The sequence below is a fragment of the Hevea brasiliensis genome, chromosome 6 (genome assembly GCF_030052815.1).
Source record: "Hevea brasiliensis isolate MT/VB/25A 57/8 chromosome 6, ASM3005281v1, whole genome shotgun sequence".
Classification (NCBI taxonomy): domain Eukaryota; kingdom Viridiplantae; phylum Streptophyta; class Magnoliopsida; order Malpighiales; family Euphorbiaceae; genus Hevea; species Hevea brasiliensis.
In genome coordinates this window covers 1,150,949-1,170,957 of record NC_079498.1, presented here as the reverse complement: position 1 = coordinate 1,170,957, position 20,009 = coordinate 1,150,949, and the positions used below count along the sequence as shown (strand labels likewise).

General features: G+C 31.3%; 2 protein-coding genes across 3 annotated transcripts; both read right to left on the bottom strand.

Annotated features, from left to right (window-relative positions):
* Positions 1-1,247: 1,247 nt before the first annotated feature.
* On the bottom strand, positions 1,248-2,984 carry LOC110632857 (arogenate dehydratase 3). The gene has a single exon (XM_021781216.2). It carries the CDS (start codon positions 2,793-2,795, stop codon positions 1,506-1,508), a length of 1,290 nt encoding a protein of 429 aa, XP_021636908.1. The 5' UTR covers positions 2,796-2,984; the 3' UTR covers positions 1,248-1,505.
* A 6,135-nt stretch (positions 2,985-9,119) lies between these two features.
* Positions 9,120-18,437, bottom strand: LOC110632848 (nucleobase-ascorbate transporter 12). 2 transcript variants are annotated; one of them, XM_021781196.2, is made up of 10 exons: positions 17,683-18,437; positions 16,940-17,037; positions 16,668-16,838; positions 15,810-15,910; positions 13,067-13,202; positions 12,852-12,902; positions 12,029-12,316; positions 11,088-11,322; positions 10,270-10,559; positions 9,120-9,705 (listed from the first exon to the last, which is right to left on the bottom strand). In XM_021781196.2, the coding sequence occupies exons 1-10, from the start codon at positions 18,206-18,208 to the stop codon at positions 9,484-9,486; spliced, it is 2,118 nt and encodes a 705-aa protein (XP_021636888.1). In that variant the 5' UTR covers positions 18,209-18,437; the 3' UTR covers positions 9,120-9,483. The 2 variants fall into 2 exon arrangements, with proteins under 2 accessions (XP_021636888.1, XP_021636889.1); XM_021781197.2 differs by having other exon boundaries at positions 10,270-10,556.
* Between the last annotated feature and the right edge of the window lie 1,572 nt (positions 18,438-20,009).

Below are 20,009 nucleotides of genomic sequence, written 5' to 3'. Positions count from 1 at the left end.
ATGTATAAGTGCTTTCACAATTTAATAAGATTGTTAAGGCCTGAAAATGACTTCCTCTTTTTAAAGGAGGAAGTCATTCTCCTTAAAATGATTTAATTTTTTTTAATTAAAAAAATATTTTCTGTTGATCCATTTTTCTAAATACCTTAAATGTTAAAAAATATAAAAAATATATTTTTTTAAAAAATATTTTCTATAAAATAAACGGAGCCTAGACTTTACATTTTTAATTAAGCCTAGGATTTTGTTTATATGTTATAGACTGTAATTAGTATATTATTGTTTGAACTAAAGTTAAGAAAAATATTATTTTAAATACTTTAATTAAAATTTAGTTTTAATTAAAATTTGATATATTTTAAAAGCTATTAATTGGAAATCTATTATTTATATATAACAAAATGCTGAATTGTGAGTTTTAATTTTCAACCTTATTGAGTAGGTTGGTGTAAAAGCAAGAAAAAAATAAATAAATAAGGAAATTGAAATGCTACATTGGAAGCTTGACTTGCTAACAATGGAGGCTTCAAGTTAGAACTTTTCTCCAACAGTTGGTGAGCAAGGGTAATGACTAAGCTTTCAAACAAGTTGCACTGCGCGCGTGCAAATCCATTTTTCTTTCACTGTGAATCCTACAATTTCAACTGACTTAATATGATATATGAAAGAAAAAGAGAGAGAGTTTTGAAAAATTCATATAAAAATCAAGATTAGCTATACATAAGACTTGGACATGACTAATATGAGGTAGTTTTTCAAACATGAAAATTTTTTCCTATAAATGTAATCAATAATTATAAAAACAGTAAATATAGAAAGGAAAAAAAAATGAAATATAGACCATTAGATTACCAGTGAAAGGGCGTGACAACTACCAATGTGAGAATTCCACCAACCAAAAATTTGGCAGCCATGTTCTTGTCGCTCACAAGCTTTAACAGTTAAAATTGCCCATCTAATGTTCATGTAACCTGTAGGAATAATGATGTGAATAGAATCTTCAAATAGTTAGTCAAAACAAATGCTTGCAAATTAAGAGTCCCTTCAAATTACATAATTGTACATATAATGTATTAAAAAGAGTGCACGAATTGATATGATCATAAGAGCACCAAATTTCAAAGAATTTTTTTTTAAGTTTATTAAGTACATATTGATAAGAAACATAAGATTGACGAGCTGGACATGTTTAAAAAGTTCAAATGGATCATCACGAATACTTACATAAAAACAGTTGCATCGTCAAATTTAAAAACCTGAAACTTTTATTAGTAAAATATGCATACACATAAATGCCCCTAATAATTTGGCATAGCATACTAAGGAAAGGATTGAGTATACCAAATGGTATTCACATTCTTAGACATTGCATCCACAACTATTTTTAATATTTACTTTGAATTAATATAAAAAAGATTGCAAAAGAAATAAAATAATAGCCCTTTCTTGTGCAAATAATAACACTTTTAAGGGCTTTTTTTGTAATATTTTATTGGTGGGTTTTGTCAATCACTCCTTGAAGGGCACCAAGGAGTCATGTCCATAGGATAGCTCCCCAACACCCTTAAGAAAGAAGTGAACTCCTGCACCTCTGCCAATGCATTCTGTGCCCTAACTTCTGCCATCGACGCTTCAAAATCCAAGTAAAACATGTACTCAAAGTGCTTTGCCGTCCCGGCACTTGCATCGTCCACTAGCCTGATCGGGCAATCTCGGTGTGGCCGTGACTCGATCTTCGTCAAGTTGATGTTGCGGAATGCGAACGCTGATAGCACCTTGAAAAGCACGCTCGTCCCCTTATCGTGTGCGAACACGATGCTTGTCTTGAATGGACGGTCCGTGCGAGGGATTATTGGCTCACGAGCCAACATCAAGAATCGCGTAACGTTGCTTTTATCGTCCTGGATACCATCGGCTAGTATTTGCAGTCCGTACAGCTCTGCCGCGCGTGCACTGGCTATGGCTGCCGTGTTGCGGAGATTGTTAGAGGCTATGTACTCTGCAGCGCCAGCCGTGTCATCTACTGCCTCCCGGACAGCATGCAGCCCGAGTTCAGTGAGCGTTAGCTCACATTGTGCAAGTGCTTGAGGGTGAGAGATCACTCGAGTAATATACTCCTTACGGACACCGGGTAGGGCTAAGAGACAATGGTGGACTGGAAATTGTACTTCACCGACGATGTGGAGGTTGTGGCGAAGGAGCAAATCATAATTTCTATGAATTGATCCACCTAGAGAATTCTCAGCTGGTAAAACTGCACGATCTGCTATCCAAAGCTCCACCGCCTGGAAAACCACGTCAAATTGATCACATGGGATGGCTTCACAGTTTGGATAAGCTTTTCCTGCTGCAGCCTCCGAATATGCGCCGGGAACCCCTTGATAAGCAACACGGAGCTGAGAGCCGTGCATAGGAGCCGGTGAGAGGTCGGTGATACTTAACGACTTCGTTGGCTTTTTGTTATTGGAGTGGCCATCACTAGAACCTTTGTTAAGAGGGACTAAACCAAGATCAATAGAGGCCTTGTGCCCGTTCACAGCAGCAACATGATCAGCACCACGTGAATCTTCACTAGATTTATCAGTAGGTTGCTCTTGGGAAACGACTTTGCTCGCTAATATGGCGCAAGAGCTTTGCCAATCAGCTCGACTGGAGCCAACTCCATTAGGCAATTGGACAGAATCCGATCGATAGATGCAATGAAGAATGAGTTTATTGGGGGTGACTGGAGCGAGTCGAGGCCGAGTTGGGACTAATAACTTGAGGGGAGATGGAGGGGAGATAGCCTGCATCATAGTTGTTTATGTTCTTGTTGTGCTTAAATCTAATAAGAGAAAGAAGAAACGAAAACTAAAAAAAGAAAAAAAAAATAGAGATGATAGGAGATGTTTTTGTTTTCAGCTTGGTGTTCTCTACAGAAGGGAACGTCAAGCTGAGAAGAAAGAGAGATGCAATGGGGGTTTTATATGTGCAGTGCTTGAGCGGATGATCTATGTGCTTGGATGGAGGTGGTTTGGTCAATCTCACACCTACCCCGTAAGCTTTCTCTCCTCTCCTGAATTTTCTTGCCCAAAACTCGCTCTATGGTAAACTCAAATCATAAAATATATAATAAAATTTATAATTTTTTTATCTAAATTTAATTTATCATAAACTTAACATATAAAATATATGCTAAAATCTATTTATTAAATACATAAATATCATATATTTATATTTTAAATTTATAATAGACCGAATCTAAAAAACATTTCCTCTCTGTCCTTCAACCTTATGTATATCTTAAGCTTTCTCTCATTTCGGAAATTTTCTTGCTCAAACTCCTCTGTTGTAAACTCAAATCATAAAATATATAATGAAATTTATAATTTTTTTATTTAAACCTGATTCATCGTAAATTTAACATACAAAATATACGGTGAAATCTATTTACTAAATACATAAATATCATATATTTATATTTTGAATTTATAATAAACTGAATCCAAAAAAAATTTCTTCTCTCTCCGCCTCAACCTTATGTATATCGTTTATATTTACACGTATATACATATAAAAAGTTGAGGGAGAGATGATGATGAAGAGGGAGGCTGTGATATAATTATTAGTTTAGATCCCACAAAAAATTAAAATAAACTATGTGTAAAGTGTTAGCATCCATTTAATTTGGTCCATTATATGATATCATAAAGACAAAGTTCCACTTCTAGATAGTATTAATTTGACCCAAACAGAACGTTCTCAACCCCAACAACTATAAAAGATTTTTATATTTATATTATTGGGAGAAAAAAAAAATAAAAAAGGGTTTGATATATATCTCTTCTTTATTTATTTATTTATTTTTCAATCTCCCAATTCAACTATAACGTACAAGTTGTTTTAAGCTTTGATTGCTTTACACGATTGCAAGGGGAAGTAGGTGAGGAAATTTTTTGGAACTGGACAAATTTTGCTTCGCAACAACCACTTTCTTTTGCTTCAAATAATTTTATTTGAAAATTAAAATGATCATGCTTAGAAGTCTATTTAATATTATTATTATTTAAATATTTATTAAAATTTTAAAAATTATTTTAAAAATCAAAATTTTATAATATTTAAAATAATATTATATAAACAATAATAATATCAACATCAAGTGGCAACATGTTCACACATATATATTTTCTATAAAAAGGCTCAAATACTACACGTGTACAGTGTTATATATATGATATTTTTATTTATAAATTTTAAATTAAATGACTACAAGTAGAGTTTATTAAAAAAATAAATATATTTCAATCCATTTTTTATCGAAAAAAAAAAGAGATATTCCTAATCAATTTATTTAAGAACATCAATTGAATTAAGTTTTCTTTTTAAATTTTATGAATTCTAAGTTTAAATTTCAATTAAAAGTAAATAAGTTAAAAAAATAGACATATATTTAAGTAATAATAATAACAATCAACAAATGATTAAATTAGTAGCCTGAAATTGATTTCCAGATGAACTTTACTTATAAGGTAGAGGGAGCATGAGAAATCATATATTTAAAATAATAATAATGAAATTTATTTAAAAATTAAGTTTTAAATTTTTGAAAAATATTTTTAAAAAATTCCTATAAAAAGTCTCTATATTTACAAATTATGATAGAGCAACACATGTTCAAAGAGACGTCTAACTTAAATAAAAATCAAGAATTTAAATAGAATTAGTTTTGTTTTGTGGTTAACCTCAAGAAATGTTAAAAGATTAGCTGATGGATAATCCAACAAGTTCATGAATTAAGGTAAGTTCCTAGAAAAGGGTTACGTATTGTGGTCTCTGCCAAGTATGGTTTCTTAAAATAGATAGTATTTTGCTTGTGATTATTATTTCTTTTATTTTCTTCTTTTCTTCAAAATCTTAAGCAAATGGAGGTGTGAGGTGTCAAACATTGAATTTACTATACCAAGTAGCTAGATGTTTGAGTTTGAATTGATTAATTAAATATTCATGTCTAATTGTAGCATGGAATAATTCTTTTATTAATTAATTAGTTAAACAACTGAATATTATTAATACTTCCACATAGCAATTGATTAGGAGAAATTCTTTTACATGCATATTATAGTCTTAAAATTAAAAATTTAACGCTTAGTCTGACTTGATTTAGTTGTTAAAAATATATTACTCATTTAACAGAGTTAAATTTGAGTTTTCACGCTTTTAGTCTCTCTGCTCAAAAGTTAAAATTTAATAAATTATTAATTGCATTTTATGCAGTTTTTTTAAGTACATTTTACGAGATTTAATTTTCATATCTGTATGTGATTTTCCCATTAAGAATAATTACGAATCTGTTTATTTTGTAGAAAATATTTTTTACATTTTCTAGCATTAAGGGCACTCAACAAATGGATTAACGAAAAATATTTTCTTAATTTAAGAGAAAATTAAGTCATTTTAAAGAAGAAAAAGTCATTTTTTAGATTTTAACAATCTTATTAAAATGTGAAAATACTTATATGTATGACATAAACACATATTACTAATTTAAAATTGTAACCAAATAATGAAAAAAATTTTTATAAAAAATATTTTATTAAAAAATAATTTTCATATAAAGTTATTTTTCAAATGAACTTAAAACTATTCTCTTGTGCCTTTAATTATGGCTACAAAAGGCTATTCTGCAGTATATAAAACTAATTAAAATAATAAATTCATAATGAAACAAAAAATATAATGAATTCTAGCAATCATATTATATCTGCAGAAAAATATTTTAAGACAAAGTATAGCTCAAAATCTTGGGTTTCTTCCCTCCTTTAAAGACTAAATCTGTTGGCTGTTAGATATATGTAATTAGATTATTAAGTAAGATAATTGCAATTTGCGGCCATAATTAACAGAGAGAATTCTAGTACAGTAGTAGAGAAATTAATATAATTGAAAGCTAATTAGTTGAGATATTATATGATCAATTAAGACCAAGTCATGTAATAGCTAGCTAGATCGAGACATTAGGCGTGAATAGAATAATTAACCTAACGGCAAAATGCAGGCACATTCCACATGCCCCTGCTGATAATTAATGGAGTCTGCTAAGGCAATTGGAGCCCTATTCATGCCATGCATAAGATTAGGTTTCTGCCCTTCAAAAAATGGAGGTGAGGTTGGAACAGTAGTTAAATGGTGGTCCTATTCATGCCATGCATAAAATTAGGGGTGGTCAGGAACAATCGGTTAAAGTTTCTGAACTGCCGGTTCAGGTTCAATAAAATCATGAACCTGAACCAAATCGTCATGGGTTGGTTTGGAAGATGGTTTCTGAACCGCCGGTTTCGGTTCGAGCTTCGGTTTAAAACGGTTTAAAAGACGGTTCAAAAAATGATAGTTCAATACGGTTTGAATGACGGTTTGGAAGCGGTTTTGAAGCGGTTTAAGAGCGATTTAAAGGAAAGAAATTAGAGAAAAATTTTATTGATTTATAATTTAAGTTATATTTGTAAAAATATTTTAATTTTTCTTAGAAATTTTTTAATCAAAATAAAATAAGAATAAAAAGAATAAAATTAACTTATTTTTAAGAAAAATTTAATAAGTAAAGACTTGAACTTATTAAAAACTACAGATGAAATTAATTTTAAAACAAATTAGAAAAATGTGCATGAACTTAATTTTACCTATGTATCCCTTTAGGATTTAGAGGAATCAAAATTTTCAGTTATAAGTTGAGAGAAGGGAGATTAAGGTGGTTTGGTCATGTGAAGCGTAGACATAGGAAAGCTCCAATTAGACAAGTAGAGCACATTGGATTAGAAAATAGAAAGAAAAGAATAGATAGACCTAAACTGAGTTGAAGGAGAATAATACAACATGACCTAAAAGTATTACACATTTCCGAGGATTTAACCCAAAATCGTTTAAAGTGGAAAAGGAGAATTCATATAGCCAACCCAGTAAATTTTTGGGATAAAAGCTTAGTTGAATTGAGTTAAGTTAAGTATTACTTGCCCTTTTTTAAAAATTATATGATAATTGATAATTAAAAATATATAAAAGAAAAAAAATCAAAATAGAGGGTATTGAAAATTTTATTGAATATATAAAATAATAACAGAGTAATTGATATAGCATTAAAAATTTTAGTGAGCATATAAAATAATAAAGTAGGAGAATTATGAAAGTACTGAGAATTAAAAGGAGTGTAGAAAATAATTATTTAGAAAATTTGAGAGAAATTGAAAGAGTATTGAGAATTAAAGAGAGTGTAGAAAATAATTGTGTAGAGAATTAATGATATATATATATATATATAAATGAATTAGGAGTGGAGTGAGGTATTTATTGAATTTTTTTGTATTTAAATCGCTAGTTTGGTCCGGTTTAGAACCATCGATTCAATCTGGTTCGGAATCGCCAATTCAAGGTTTCTAAAAAATATGAACATGAACCAAACCGTAGAATGATGATTTCGGTCCGGTTCGAAACCGGTTTCGATTTTGACCAGTTTCGGTCCGATTTTGATCTAACCGGTTCTGGTTCGAAATTGGACCGTGGCCACCCCTACATAAAATCATCTATTTGATTCATGAATCGTGTGGTTCTAATTTATTAAGGTTTCTCCTTATCAATTAAGGTTTGAGGAGGTGTTTAGTTCACCTTTTATGTACAGCTGATAGTTGATAAACACTTTAAGTAAATCAGAGTGTTTGATAAATTTTAAAAAATAAAGCTGATAGCTAATGGATAACTAATATGATATCCATCAATTGCAGTTTATATCAACTCTATTTTTAAAACTGTTTCTCATTAATTATTACCTGATTTGATTTTATATTTTATTTAGATCATATTATTCTTTTTCATGTAATTCGAAAGTTAATATTATTAATACTTTTATTTTTTTTTTCATTTATAATCATAACATCTTAATTAGTATATTACAACTTTAATAAAATATTTTTTATTAATAACATAAAATATAAAATACTTGTTTATTATGAAATAATACATTTTTTACTTCTAATAACTGACAATTAGCTATAAGTTTTTTCTTTATTAACAATAATAATTACATTATTATTTTATAATTACATTTTTAAAGTTATTTAATTATTTTTTAAAGAATTATTTTTTTATTTTAACAATAAAACAAGTAATATAATATAGTAAATAAACAATTATATATTTATTTAAATAATAAAATAAATGATATAATATATTAAATATATTTATTTTAATAATATAATAAGCGATATAATATATTAAATTAATAATTATATATTTATAATATAATATAATAAATTTATAATTTTATATTTATTTAAATAATAAAATAAATTATATGATATATATACTTATTAGTCAATTTACATATTAACAGTAACAGTTAAATATAATTTTATTAAACACTTATTAGCTATTATCAACTACTAGTTATTAACTATCAGCTGACAATAACAGCTAACAGTTATTTGTTATATCTAACAGTTAAACCAAATATGCCTGACTCACCTCGTTCAACGCATTTTTAGATTATTTATCATGAATTGTTTCTATTTAATTTTAGTAGGTGAGAGTTGACTATGAATATCTCTTACTCTGTGTGCCTGTGTATAGATATAGACAAAAGGATATTGGATTTGGAGATGTATAAAGAAACATCAAATATCAAAGAAAGAGTTGAAATATAATAAGCCTGCAATTTGATAGATTATTTAATAGAATAAAGTGGTAGGTATAGTTTCAGAGCTACTTCTGATTGATTTCTGCTGTTTTTAATCGCTTATTCTAAAGCTAAAATTCATTGACTCACCAATGTAAATCCAGCTAGTACCGGCAAACCAACCAAAACATGGGATGCATTTAACATACAAATATAATATGAAATGAGGGAAAAAAAAATAAAAACAAAATTTACAATTGGTCTTTAGACTTTATCTTCTATTACATTTTAGTTCCTAATTTTTTAAAAATTAATTTAATTTGTGAGTTTTCCTACATTACACTTAGCCATTGACCAAGCAAACATCTCAAGCCAAAGTCTTGAGGGTGAAGAAGTTTTGAGATCAAATCTCTACAAATTTGCAAGAACATTAAAAAAAAATAAAAAAAATAAAGGTAATAGTAGAATCAAGCAATTTGAAAAAGAAGCTCATTAAGAATATAATTGAGGAAAAAGATATACATGATGAAGATGGATATTCTGTGTGTTCAAAGCTCAGAATGTCCCTCTAGACAATTTCAATAACTCAAAACTAGATACACTGTTGATAATTTAAAATTACAACACAATGAGATCCCTATGGATCCTTTAATGTACACAAATACCTCATTTCTATAGTCCCAAGAAGGCCCAGGCGTGTGAGAAAATCATTTTGCTCTCCCCTCCTATTTACCGAATGAGCTCAAGAGACTTGCATCTACAATCAAAAGGCAGCACAATCATCCTCCACTTCTGAGTAGGAGCAGCTCTACAACGCAATGATGGTCTTGCTTGGTCTCTCAAAGCCCAACCCATTTCACCCATCTGAAAATTCTGCCAACTCTGAAGGGCAACTCATAGTCTTTGGTAACAGCAGGTTCCCTCCTTGCTGCCTCTGTTTCAGACCATATATACACTCCACGCTCTTGTCGACTGCCAGGTACAGTGTTGTCCAGGATAACCGCCACCAGGAATGCAATCACCATATTTAAAGATAATAATGTGTTTAAAAAGTAGTTCAACTGCAAAGACAACACATTTACCAAAAATCTATCAGAAAGATCTGAGCAACATCAATCCCAAAAGAGTAGGTTTCGATCCAAAAATTAGACCATTGTGCATTTAGAAGATTATGTTGCACCATAGGTCTCTTTCAAGAATGAATACAAGTGGAGTTAGAACATGGGAGTGTTAAAACCCTACACAGAAGAAATGTCGGATGAAAAATCATATGCCAAAAGAAAAAAAAATCTAGTGTCTATATTCCAAAATGTAAACTCTAAAGAAAGCAAGTAAATAATCTGTAAGAAAGCAACTAAACATATTGCAGAATCTATCAGCACAACCTTTGATTCGAAAGTTACGTCTCACTATCCTCGATCTTGGTTAAGATATTTGAGGAGGATGGACAATGCAATTATGATAAAGCAGGTTTCCACAGGCCACAAGGAAAAAAGGGGGAGCCAGTCTCAACAGGTATATTTAATTTCTTAGTTTTACATATCTAAATCTGCCACTATATTGACATTCATTCAAAAAGAAAAGCACATTTTTTATAAATGTAGAAGAGAAAACAAGACACATACCCCTCCATATTTGCTGCGGAATGGTCCATGAGAGGCAACGATATAAGGCTGAAAATAACTTGGAACAGACACATTACTATTTGGGGAGATGCCATATTGCTGAAAATATGCAGGTACTGAAAGTGAAAAAAATAAAGATAACCCAACTATGATTATATTCCGAGAGCTTCCAGCCTCGCTATACCGTAGATTTGACAATCCTAGTGCAGCAAGCATTGCCCACATGAAGCAAAGGAGAGCAGCAACCATTACTTCAGGAATTGAAGCAATAAAGCCTCCAACTTTACCTGCTATGTAACACATCATTAGGAAGAAGTTAAAGGAACAACAATAATAGGATAAGAAAAGAAACATGAAGATTCTGCGCTAAGTTGTTATGTTTTATTTCCATTAATAAAATTCCTTATTCAACAAACTGTCATACCGAGATTTAAAAACAGGCACTCTAATGAGAATTTACAAGATTAACGAGAACAAGTACTGCTCCAACCCCAACTACCATCCCATCCCCCTCTCCCCTTGCTCTCCAAAAATAACTACATAAATATATCCAGAATTATTAACAAGGCAGAGAATATTAGAGATGTTATTGAGAGTAGTGTTGGACAAAACATTTTGTCAAATGCAAGTACCCAATTTCAAATGCTGCGAAGGAATTTAACAGGATATCCCTGGTACAATGCAGATGCGATGTCTGGTCTGCCGTTTTGCAAATTACATACTTTCTAGCATTCAAACCATGATGCAAGAGGAAATAGATATCAAGTTGTTGTGTTTAGATAAGTGCATTTATAGAATAAAACATGATTAACACTTACCTACAAGGGATAAGAGAATCAGAACACATGCACCTATTTCAACTGCTCTACGGCTTCCCATTTTTGTCACAGCAATAGTATGCACATTCTCAGTTAGAGTTGTGGAGCCAGTTCCAGTACCCCAAAGACCAGCCAAGACACTAGAAAGCCCTTCAAGGCCAATCCCTCTACTAAGAACACCTCTGGTTGGAGGTCTAGATGCCACCAACAATGATGACGCATGATATGATCCAACCTAATTTCAAACACAGAAAAATCAATAAGTGTGTCATCTAATTTTAAACACTACATCATAGATCAGCTTTAGCTTTGGGGGGGGGGGGAGGTTGTGTGTGGAGGGGAGGGAGGCTGGCAAGAGGAGAAAAAAAAAAAAACCTAACCATTGCTAACCTTTTAGTTAATACTTAACAAATGCAACAATAAATGTTAGAAATTAAATGTTTATGTATTAGTGTATACTTTCTCAATAGATTGTCACCAAATCCAATGGTGAAACAATAATTGCTTTCATAAATATGACACCATACAATTTTTTTTCATGTTTCTAGGTCTGAACATTATTTACTTATCCAGACATCAATCATTACTATTGAAATTCAAGAAGTGGAAAACACTAATGAACAAGTTAAATCAGAAATTCACAAGTTTTCAAGAAAATTGTGAAAGTGAATACTTGTAATATTGTAAAATTCGTAACAAGTGTAAATTTTAACAGAAAAGCATTCATAAAGATGAATAAATTTTAACAGAAAAGCATTCATAGAGATGAATCAAGCAAAAAGCAATCTTAAAGAGTAACACACCCCAGTTCATGATAAAATGAAGTTTACAAGTTCATAAATATCAAGCATATATGAATTTTAAAAAGAATAGCTCTTAGGCCAATGTATTGCACACGTCTCCACCAGAAGATTCAATATAGACATTAACAAGGAACTAACCGAATCCACAGATGCGATAATGGACACCACACACATAACAAGGGCCATTTTCCACTCAAAGACAGGAGTACCCCATTGTAAGGGATAAGGAAACCTAAACCAAGGGGAAGATTTCAATGCATGAGAAGTATCAACTCGACAGTGCTTCATCCTGGAAACATGCTTTCTGCAGTGGTCAGATATAATATTTGATGCTGGAATATTCGGATCACAACCTTTGTAACTATAGGCTCCTGCTTCAGTCAGAAGGAAAGCAGCTGCCCATGTGATTGCTAGCCCCAGTGGAACCTGGTAATGAAAAAGATAGCAATATTACATTCTAGAGTATGGTACAACACTATTAATGCAACCGAACAATTATAAAATCTTGAGCTGTTAGAGATGCAACATTCCAGTGGTGTCATTTTGACTTGGAACTTTTCACTTTTGCTACTCTATTAAGAATGTTAAAGTCCGTAGGTTTGCACTTATGCTCCACCTGCAAATCCATGTAGTTTGTTCCACTTGGGTTGCCTCATAGGCTACTTACATTTTTTGCTTGTTTGTTTTTGTTGGGCCCACAAGAGATAATGGGTTTTAAATGGAAAGTCCCAGGTTGGTTGCGAAAAAGAATCTGACACAAGTTTCAAAGTTGCATGGGAGAAGTCTCTCCAGTCAATGGCTTAGGCTTATAAATGTGAAGCAAAAATAGCAATCAGAATATATAATGGAAAATCAACAAGAAAGAAGATTAGATCTGTGCACTAAGGGCAGAGGGAAGAGCAAAAACAGCAACAATGGAAAACAGGATGATTGAAAGATCAATTTGTCAAAGTAAACTTACCGCATAAATGAGAAAAACGCGATGACCAAAAACAGATATCTTCCGAAGATACTGCATAAAGTATAAAAAAAAAATAAAAAATAAAAAAAAAATTATTTGGTCAATAACTGAATTTGTTTTATTTAGAATAAATGTATAGAGAGAGAGGACAGGTTATGATATTTTCAGCAATACCCAAATTAAAAATAAACCCAGGCTTAGTTCACCAAACTTACAAGAGAAAAAATAATAACCAGCAATATCTGGACTACACCAATCTCAAGACAGGTTCCAACCATTGGAAAACCATAACTATAAAATGAAAGTCCAACAGCAGCAATAGTTGGGGCAACAACCACTGGATTTATCAACCTGTGAAGGTAAGAGATGAACCAAGTTGAGTTATTGGGCATGTTCTGCACAAAGTCTGACATCCACTACATCAAATTATTTGCAACAGTGTTTCATTACTGGAACAAAAAGAATCAATATTGAGTCTGCAAGACAAGAGGATGAGGTTACTAGTGGATGCAATATAATTCTCATTTACATTTTATTGGAAATTATCATCTTTCCTTCAATATTGAGAGGATTTTGAAACCAAAAGAGGAAAGGGAGAGGGGGGGGAGGGGGGGTGGTGTTAGTGTTGTTGTTGGGGAGTGGGGAGGTGGGGATGGAAATCTCAAGGACAATAAGTTGCTCCAAAAGAGGGTATTTCATCTCAAAATTACAGAAATATATAGAGATTTAAGCTATCATTTGGCAGTAGCATTGTTACAATCCCACATTGCTAAGGAACCGTTGGTCATGGCAAGCACTCTATATATCGGACCACCTCCAAGTGTTAGGTCTCGCAAGATTGCGATGGCTCTGATACCAATTAATATGAACTGTTGAGCACCACGAATCGCTAAGGTTGCACCACGTGAGGATAGCCCACCTCAGTAGAACTCAACCTTGAAACCCCGCCTTGCAAGGGGAGAGTGCCTAAAGACTTATTAACCTCTCATCAAGGTTGTTCCTTAGCAATGTGGAATCGCAAAAAACAGTCACTAAATTCTGGAAACTGAGCCTGCAGGAAGTCCTTAAACAAGATAGGAAAACCATGTTACCTCCTTGGCTCATCCAACAAGAGCTATTACCTCCTTGGCTCATCCAACAAGAGCCAAAATAAAACTAATTTTACAAATTATGGATTGTGAATGAAGATAATTATGTAACTCAGAACCCCAGTTCAAGCAAGCTAACAAATTTAAACCACATGATCACGAGATCCAGCAATGCAGATTTATAAACTTTAAAATAATAACAATAAATTAAAAAAGAATTTTCTAACATACCATAATATTTTTTCCATTTCCTGTTCATCCAAACTCTTTTTTTGTTTTGTTACAATGTTTGTAAACCCCGAAACTACACCACACTAAAACGAGAATAAGTAATGCAGCACAAATCATGAAGAAGCCAACTAAAAATTCCTTGTGGAAGATATTGAAGAAGATGGCAGCATGAGGGAAAGCTTGTCAAATTAGCTAGCCAATCTGCTCTAAAATTGGCCTCTTAAAAGACATGTTCACTTTAACTTCCCAATTTCTTTTGACACAACAGTGTTAATTCTTTTGTACATGCAAGAACCTGTGTTAATTTATTCTGCAGTTATCATACAGATTATGTTTTACTCACATTAAGGGTTTACTGTATGGTCTTGTATTGGATGATAAGGTTGACTAATAGGGTTTCCCTCTATACCCAAAAAGCAACCATGATGTAGGATGAAAATTACGCTCTAGGTTGACTACAAAATAACTTAATATGGTTCTTGTATCTAAAAGGAATAAGACTGCATGTTAAAAGAGTATGGATGAGCGAGCAATCTCAAGGGAGCCAACCTAACCTGCTGGGCTATCCATGCAAGTAAGCAACTACAACAGCTAATTATATATTAGTGCGCATTCAATACAGGATTAAAGGAATGAGGGTGAAAAGTTATAGGAGTAACAACTAAGGGTGTAATGGTTAAAGTGGAGGTAGAGAAAATTGGTTTTTAAAAAATTACAGAAGTAAAAGGCAAGTATGCTTGGCTTGAGATAAAAGAACGATAAAGTAATACATTATAACAGCATGCCTGCTGAGCTATGCATGGGAAGTAGGCAACTATAACAGCTAATTATATATTAGTGAGCATTCGATACAGGATTAAGGGAATGAGGGTGAGAAGTTATAGGAGTAACAACTAAGGGTGTAATGTTAAAGGAGAGATACAGAAAATTGATTTTAAAAGAAAAAAAAAATTACAAAGGCAAAAGGTAAGTGTGTTTGGCTTGAGATAAAAGAACAAAAAAGTAATATATCATAACAGCATGGATAGGAAGATATTCGTCCCAACCAACGAAAACCACATGCATTGGATCACAACCCCTTGCTCGGAAAAGGCTTAATGATCAAAAAATGGGTGTCTAGAGTCTAGACAACCTAGAGGAGGGTCTCATACGCTGTCCTGTCCCCTCTTTTAATTCTATATATAAAAATAAAAAATTTTTTAAAAAAATCCTTCAATATCCTTTGCATGTCAACAGAGGGCAATTATAGCTCTGAGCAAGAGAATAGGAAGTGATCACAGGAGATAAATTATCATTAAGTTAATGTAACACATTATTGTTGAGTCTCATGTACAATGTAATAATAAAAAAATAATGATAATCTCAAGTAAAGCATGTTAAAGATGGGATAAACCTAATTAAAAACAAATTATGTTTGGCGCTACCCGATAAATAATTTGTCCTACAATTATAAACAACAAACTCACTTTCACTCTTTTTAAGCTATTACCTTTGCAAAAACATTGAATAACTTTATGCAATCCACTGTTACCGATTTGCAATTTATAAATGGAATACAAAAATGTAAGAGTAAGGTAACCTTCTTTTTAATATAGGAATGAGGTAAACAAGTAAGTTCAAATAGATGCTGAAAGCATACCTCGAAACTACTGACATCAAACCACTATATCCAAGCAATGCTTGGAAAGTTGAAGCAATAATTATAGCCCCCTGTAGCTTCTTCATAATATGTTTGAAACTCTGACACAATAAATTATTGTTAGAAATCTTGTTAAAACTAGACATGAAAATGAATTTTCATTTACGATCAAAACTACATAGGAAAAATAGTTCAATTATGATTAGTTTATAGATTGATCTTGAAAGGTCTATCTGTAATCAAGGATAGAGGTCAACACTCCAATGTTTATCATTTCTATACCTACCGTCTTTCTTTCTCCTTTTCTCATCATTCTATCTCAGAAACTTAATCTCTGTCAAGAAATACCAGCAAGAATTGCTTTCAATACCGACTCTTTATCTTCTAGATAGTTTAAAAATTCAAACAGCCAATTAGGATAAATTTAGCAACCAGTCTTATTAAAATTTAAATAACAAACAAGACAAACTATCAACTAGGCGCATCTTATCATCCTTTTTTTTTTTTGAGAAGATACTATCTTTCAGTATCAAAATTCATTCAATGAGCTTACTCCAGGAGCACAAGGAGGATAGTTTGTAGATGGTAAATACAAGCAGGCTGTTTGTTACATTGGTGTATCTAGTATTTGAGAAGTTTTAAATTAAACACCAGCAAATTTTGTATTTTTGTATTACAAATGCATCAGCCTAATTTGGATGTTCGTGTGTGTGCACTCGCTGGCATAGAACTAGGAATGGCACAACACTACAAGCTTACATTTTCATCCACTAGCATGGTGAGTGGCGACAAACCCAAAAAGAAAACCAGTTAACCTGTATATTTAACTAAACAAGAACCTAAGGAAAAGGAACATACATTTCCATTTAATCCTTGGAACTCAGAGGAATTGATTATTGCTAATGCTGGAGCAAGGAAAACAAATGATGGGCCTTGTATCAAAGGCAACCTGGATCCAAAAGATGCATGCAAAAGTGTGGTCACTCCAGAAATGAAAAGCACAGTTGACACCACCTTCGAAGTATCCTCCTACACAAACTAAGTCCAATCAGATCAAGCTATTCACACTACATTCTCAAAGAGATAATATCACAATTCACAAAAGATTTAAATAATTCACAACTACTCACATAAGAGCCCCCCATTGCAGGAACTATGACGAGTGGAATGAGAATCAATGAACCTAACATCGAAAGGTAATGCTGGAACCCATATAGACCAATGGGAACTGAAACATTACGCAACAAACATAAGCCAATTTAAATATATCCGCAAAACCAACGAAGAAAGCACTCTTTTAGCTTTGAAATTTCTACTCATGCAATAAGCAACAATTCCAACAACAAACACAAACCTTCCAGATTGCCAACATATCCAATAAGAAAAATTAATTGTTTTCATATGTCAGCCTCTACAATTACAAAAAGGGCAAAAAAAGAAGAAAAAAAAAAGGATAGCTCATTCAAATAACAATTAAACCAACAAAAAGAATAATTAGTATCTCACAATATCTTACTATCATCAACAAACAGAAAAAAAAAAAAAAAATCCACACACATCATATAATCACCCAAACAAGCATCGCCATTTCTTTCAAATAAAAAGTTGTTAACTCCTGCAATTCCTTAAGAACGAGTCAAACTCCAAACTTCACACAAAACAAACATGGACCGGTTTAGAATATTAATAAAAATCAATAATGAACTCCTAGTTTTACTCTAGCACAACCTGATGATCACTTTGCCAAACAACACCAATTCAGATTACCAATTAAAACAGTGAAAACAAAAATCTTTTTTTTTTTTTGGCCCGCTTCTCTCAAGCACCAAAATTAAACACAGTAATCATAGCCAGTCAAAAAGTCAGAACTTACCCAGTCCTGGTGTATCTCGTAGCTCATACTTCATATGGGAATGCCTTCCCACAAACCCATCATCCTCCACAGCTTGTGGTAACACATCAACCACTTCCTCATTCCTCGTGGCTCTTCTCGTACCCTCCGTGGGCCCTGCCGGACCCTGCCCATTAGCACCATGACCCGACTCTTTCTTGGGAGCCCCACCACCATCAGAATCCCTCCTCCTCTTTACCGTATGATCTTTATTCTCAGTTGGCACCGCCGTTTCAGTGCCATTCACAGCAGCTGGTGATGGTGTAATAGCCGTCTTCGTCGGAGCTGCTCTCCCACGACCATCTTCAAGATCCGGTTGATTATCAGGCTGCTCTCTGGGCTTCGTGGGGAGGGAAATCTGACCGGAATCACTAGCATTGGTCTCTCCTGAGAACTTAGGCCGGAACCCAGTTCTCTTAGCCCAAGAAGAAGGCGGTAATGGGGAAGATTCAGGCGCAGGCAGCCATGGACCATGCTTGGGACGGTTTTTGGGGTCGGAGTTAGACATTTTTACAGTGTTCAATTCCAGAGCCTCTGCTGAAAGTGCATAACAGGGGTAATGCAGAGCAGATCTGAGGTGAGTAGCTAGGGTTTTGAGAGCTCCTTAGGGTTTTAGAAGAGATAAAAGAGCAGTCTTTAGAGTGCGGAGCCCGTTTACCATAGAAGTGTAATAAAAGACTTGAGTGTTATGAGAGAGAGAAGAAAGATGACAACAGAGAGACAGCTATCGAGAGGTATAAAAGGAGCGTAGTGGAGGAGCTAATATCGCGTTTGCTATTTATTTATTTTATTATTATTAAATTTGTTTTTTCATTAATTTTTCTAAAAAAAATTAAATAAAATTTTACATTTAATAAAAAGAAAATATTTTTTTTAACTTCTTAAATTAGTCTTTAAAAATTATTTTTAATTAAAATTATATTTAATTTTATTTAAAATTATAATATATTACTATTTTTTATTAATTAAATATATAAATTAAATTAAATTACAATAAATTATAAAAATTTAATTATTAGATACATTAAAAAATTAAAAAATAATATATTATTTTTTATAAAAAAAATAAATTTTTTTATAATATAAAAAATAAATTTCAATTAATTATAAAAAATAATATATATATATATATATATTATTAAATTTGTTTTTATAAAAAGAAAATATTTTTTTAACTTCTCAAATTAGTCTTTAAAAATTATTTTTAATTAAAATTATATTTAATTTTATTTAAAATTATAATATATTAATATTTTTTATTAATTAAATATATAAAATAAATTAAATTACAATAAATTATAAAAAATTAATTATTAAATATATTAAAAATATTAAAAAATAATATATTATTTTTTATAAAAAATAAATCGTTTTATAATATAAAAATAAATTTTAATTAATTATAAAAAATAATATATATATATACTAAACACACCTAATAATTTCGGACATGTGAAGAATTTTCCGATCCTTTTTTATGTAGCGAGAAAATCGGGATTGTGCAATAAAAACGTTAAAAACGGTGGGATTTATTGACGTGTAGTTAGTTAGCTGTTAGAGATATGATTTGGAGACATTTACACGTAATCATGGTTAAGGGATACAATAATGGATGTTTCTATAACACATGTCCGTTATTACACCATTCCAAACGCTTTTATTTTATTGATTACGAGTGCTAACACCCATATTAATGAGTATTTAATATAAATTTGTCCTTACATTAATTTTATAATTTTATATTAAATATTTATATCATAATTTATATATAATTAATTAAAATTATATATAATAAAATTTTTATAAATTTAGATATAAATATTTAATATAATAATTAATAAACTCATTTCCGTACAAAATTTTACTATTATAAAGTACAGTAAAAGAATCCTTTTCCCCCTCTATTTTATTTCTTTCACTTTTTTTTTCTGTATGCTCCCCTTCATTTTAGTAAAATAATTTTATTTATTATAAAATATAATTTATTATTCTAATAATAATATTATGATCATTTTGTCAATTAAGATTCTTATTTTTAATGCCTTTATTTTAAAAAAAAACTTTTATTTTATTTTTAAAAATAATTTTTTAATTTTTGTTTTATTATTTTATTTTTTAAAATTTTTACATGATATATTTTAAAATTTTTGACATATTATTCTTTTTTTTTAATTAATTGAATTTTCTGATTTAGAACGTGAAAGTTTAAGAACAATATTATGCTTCATTTTAGATAGATTAATTAATTTGCTTTTTTAATTAATATTACTATTATTTACTTTATAATTAGAATTCACATTTAAATATAT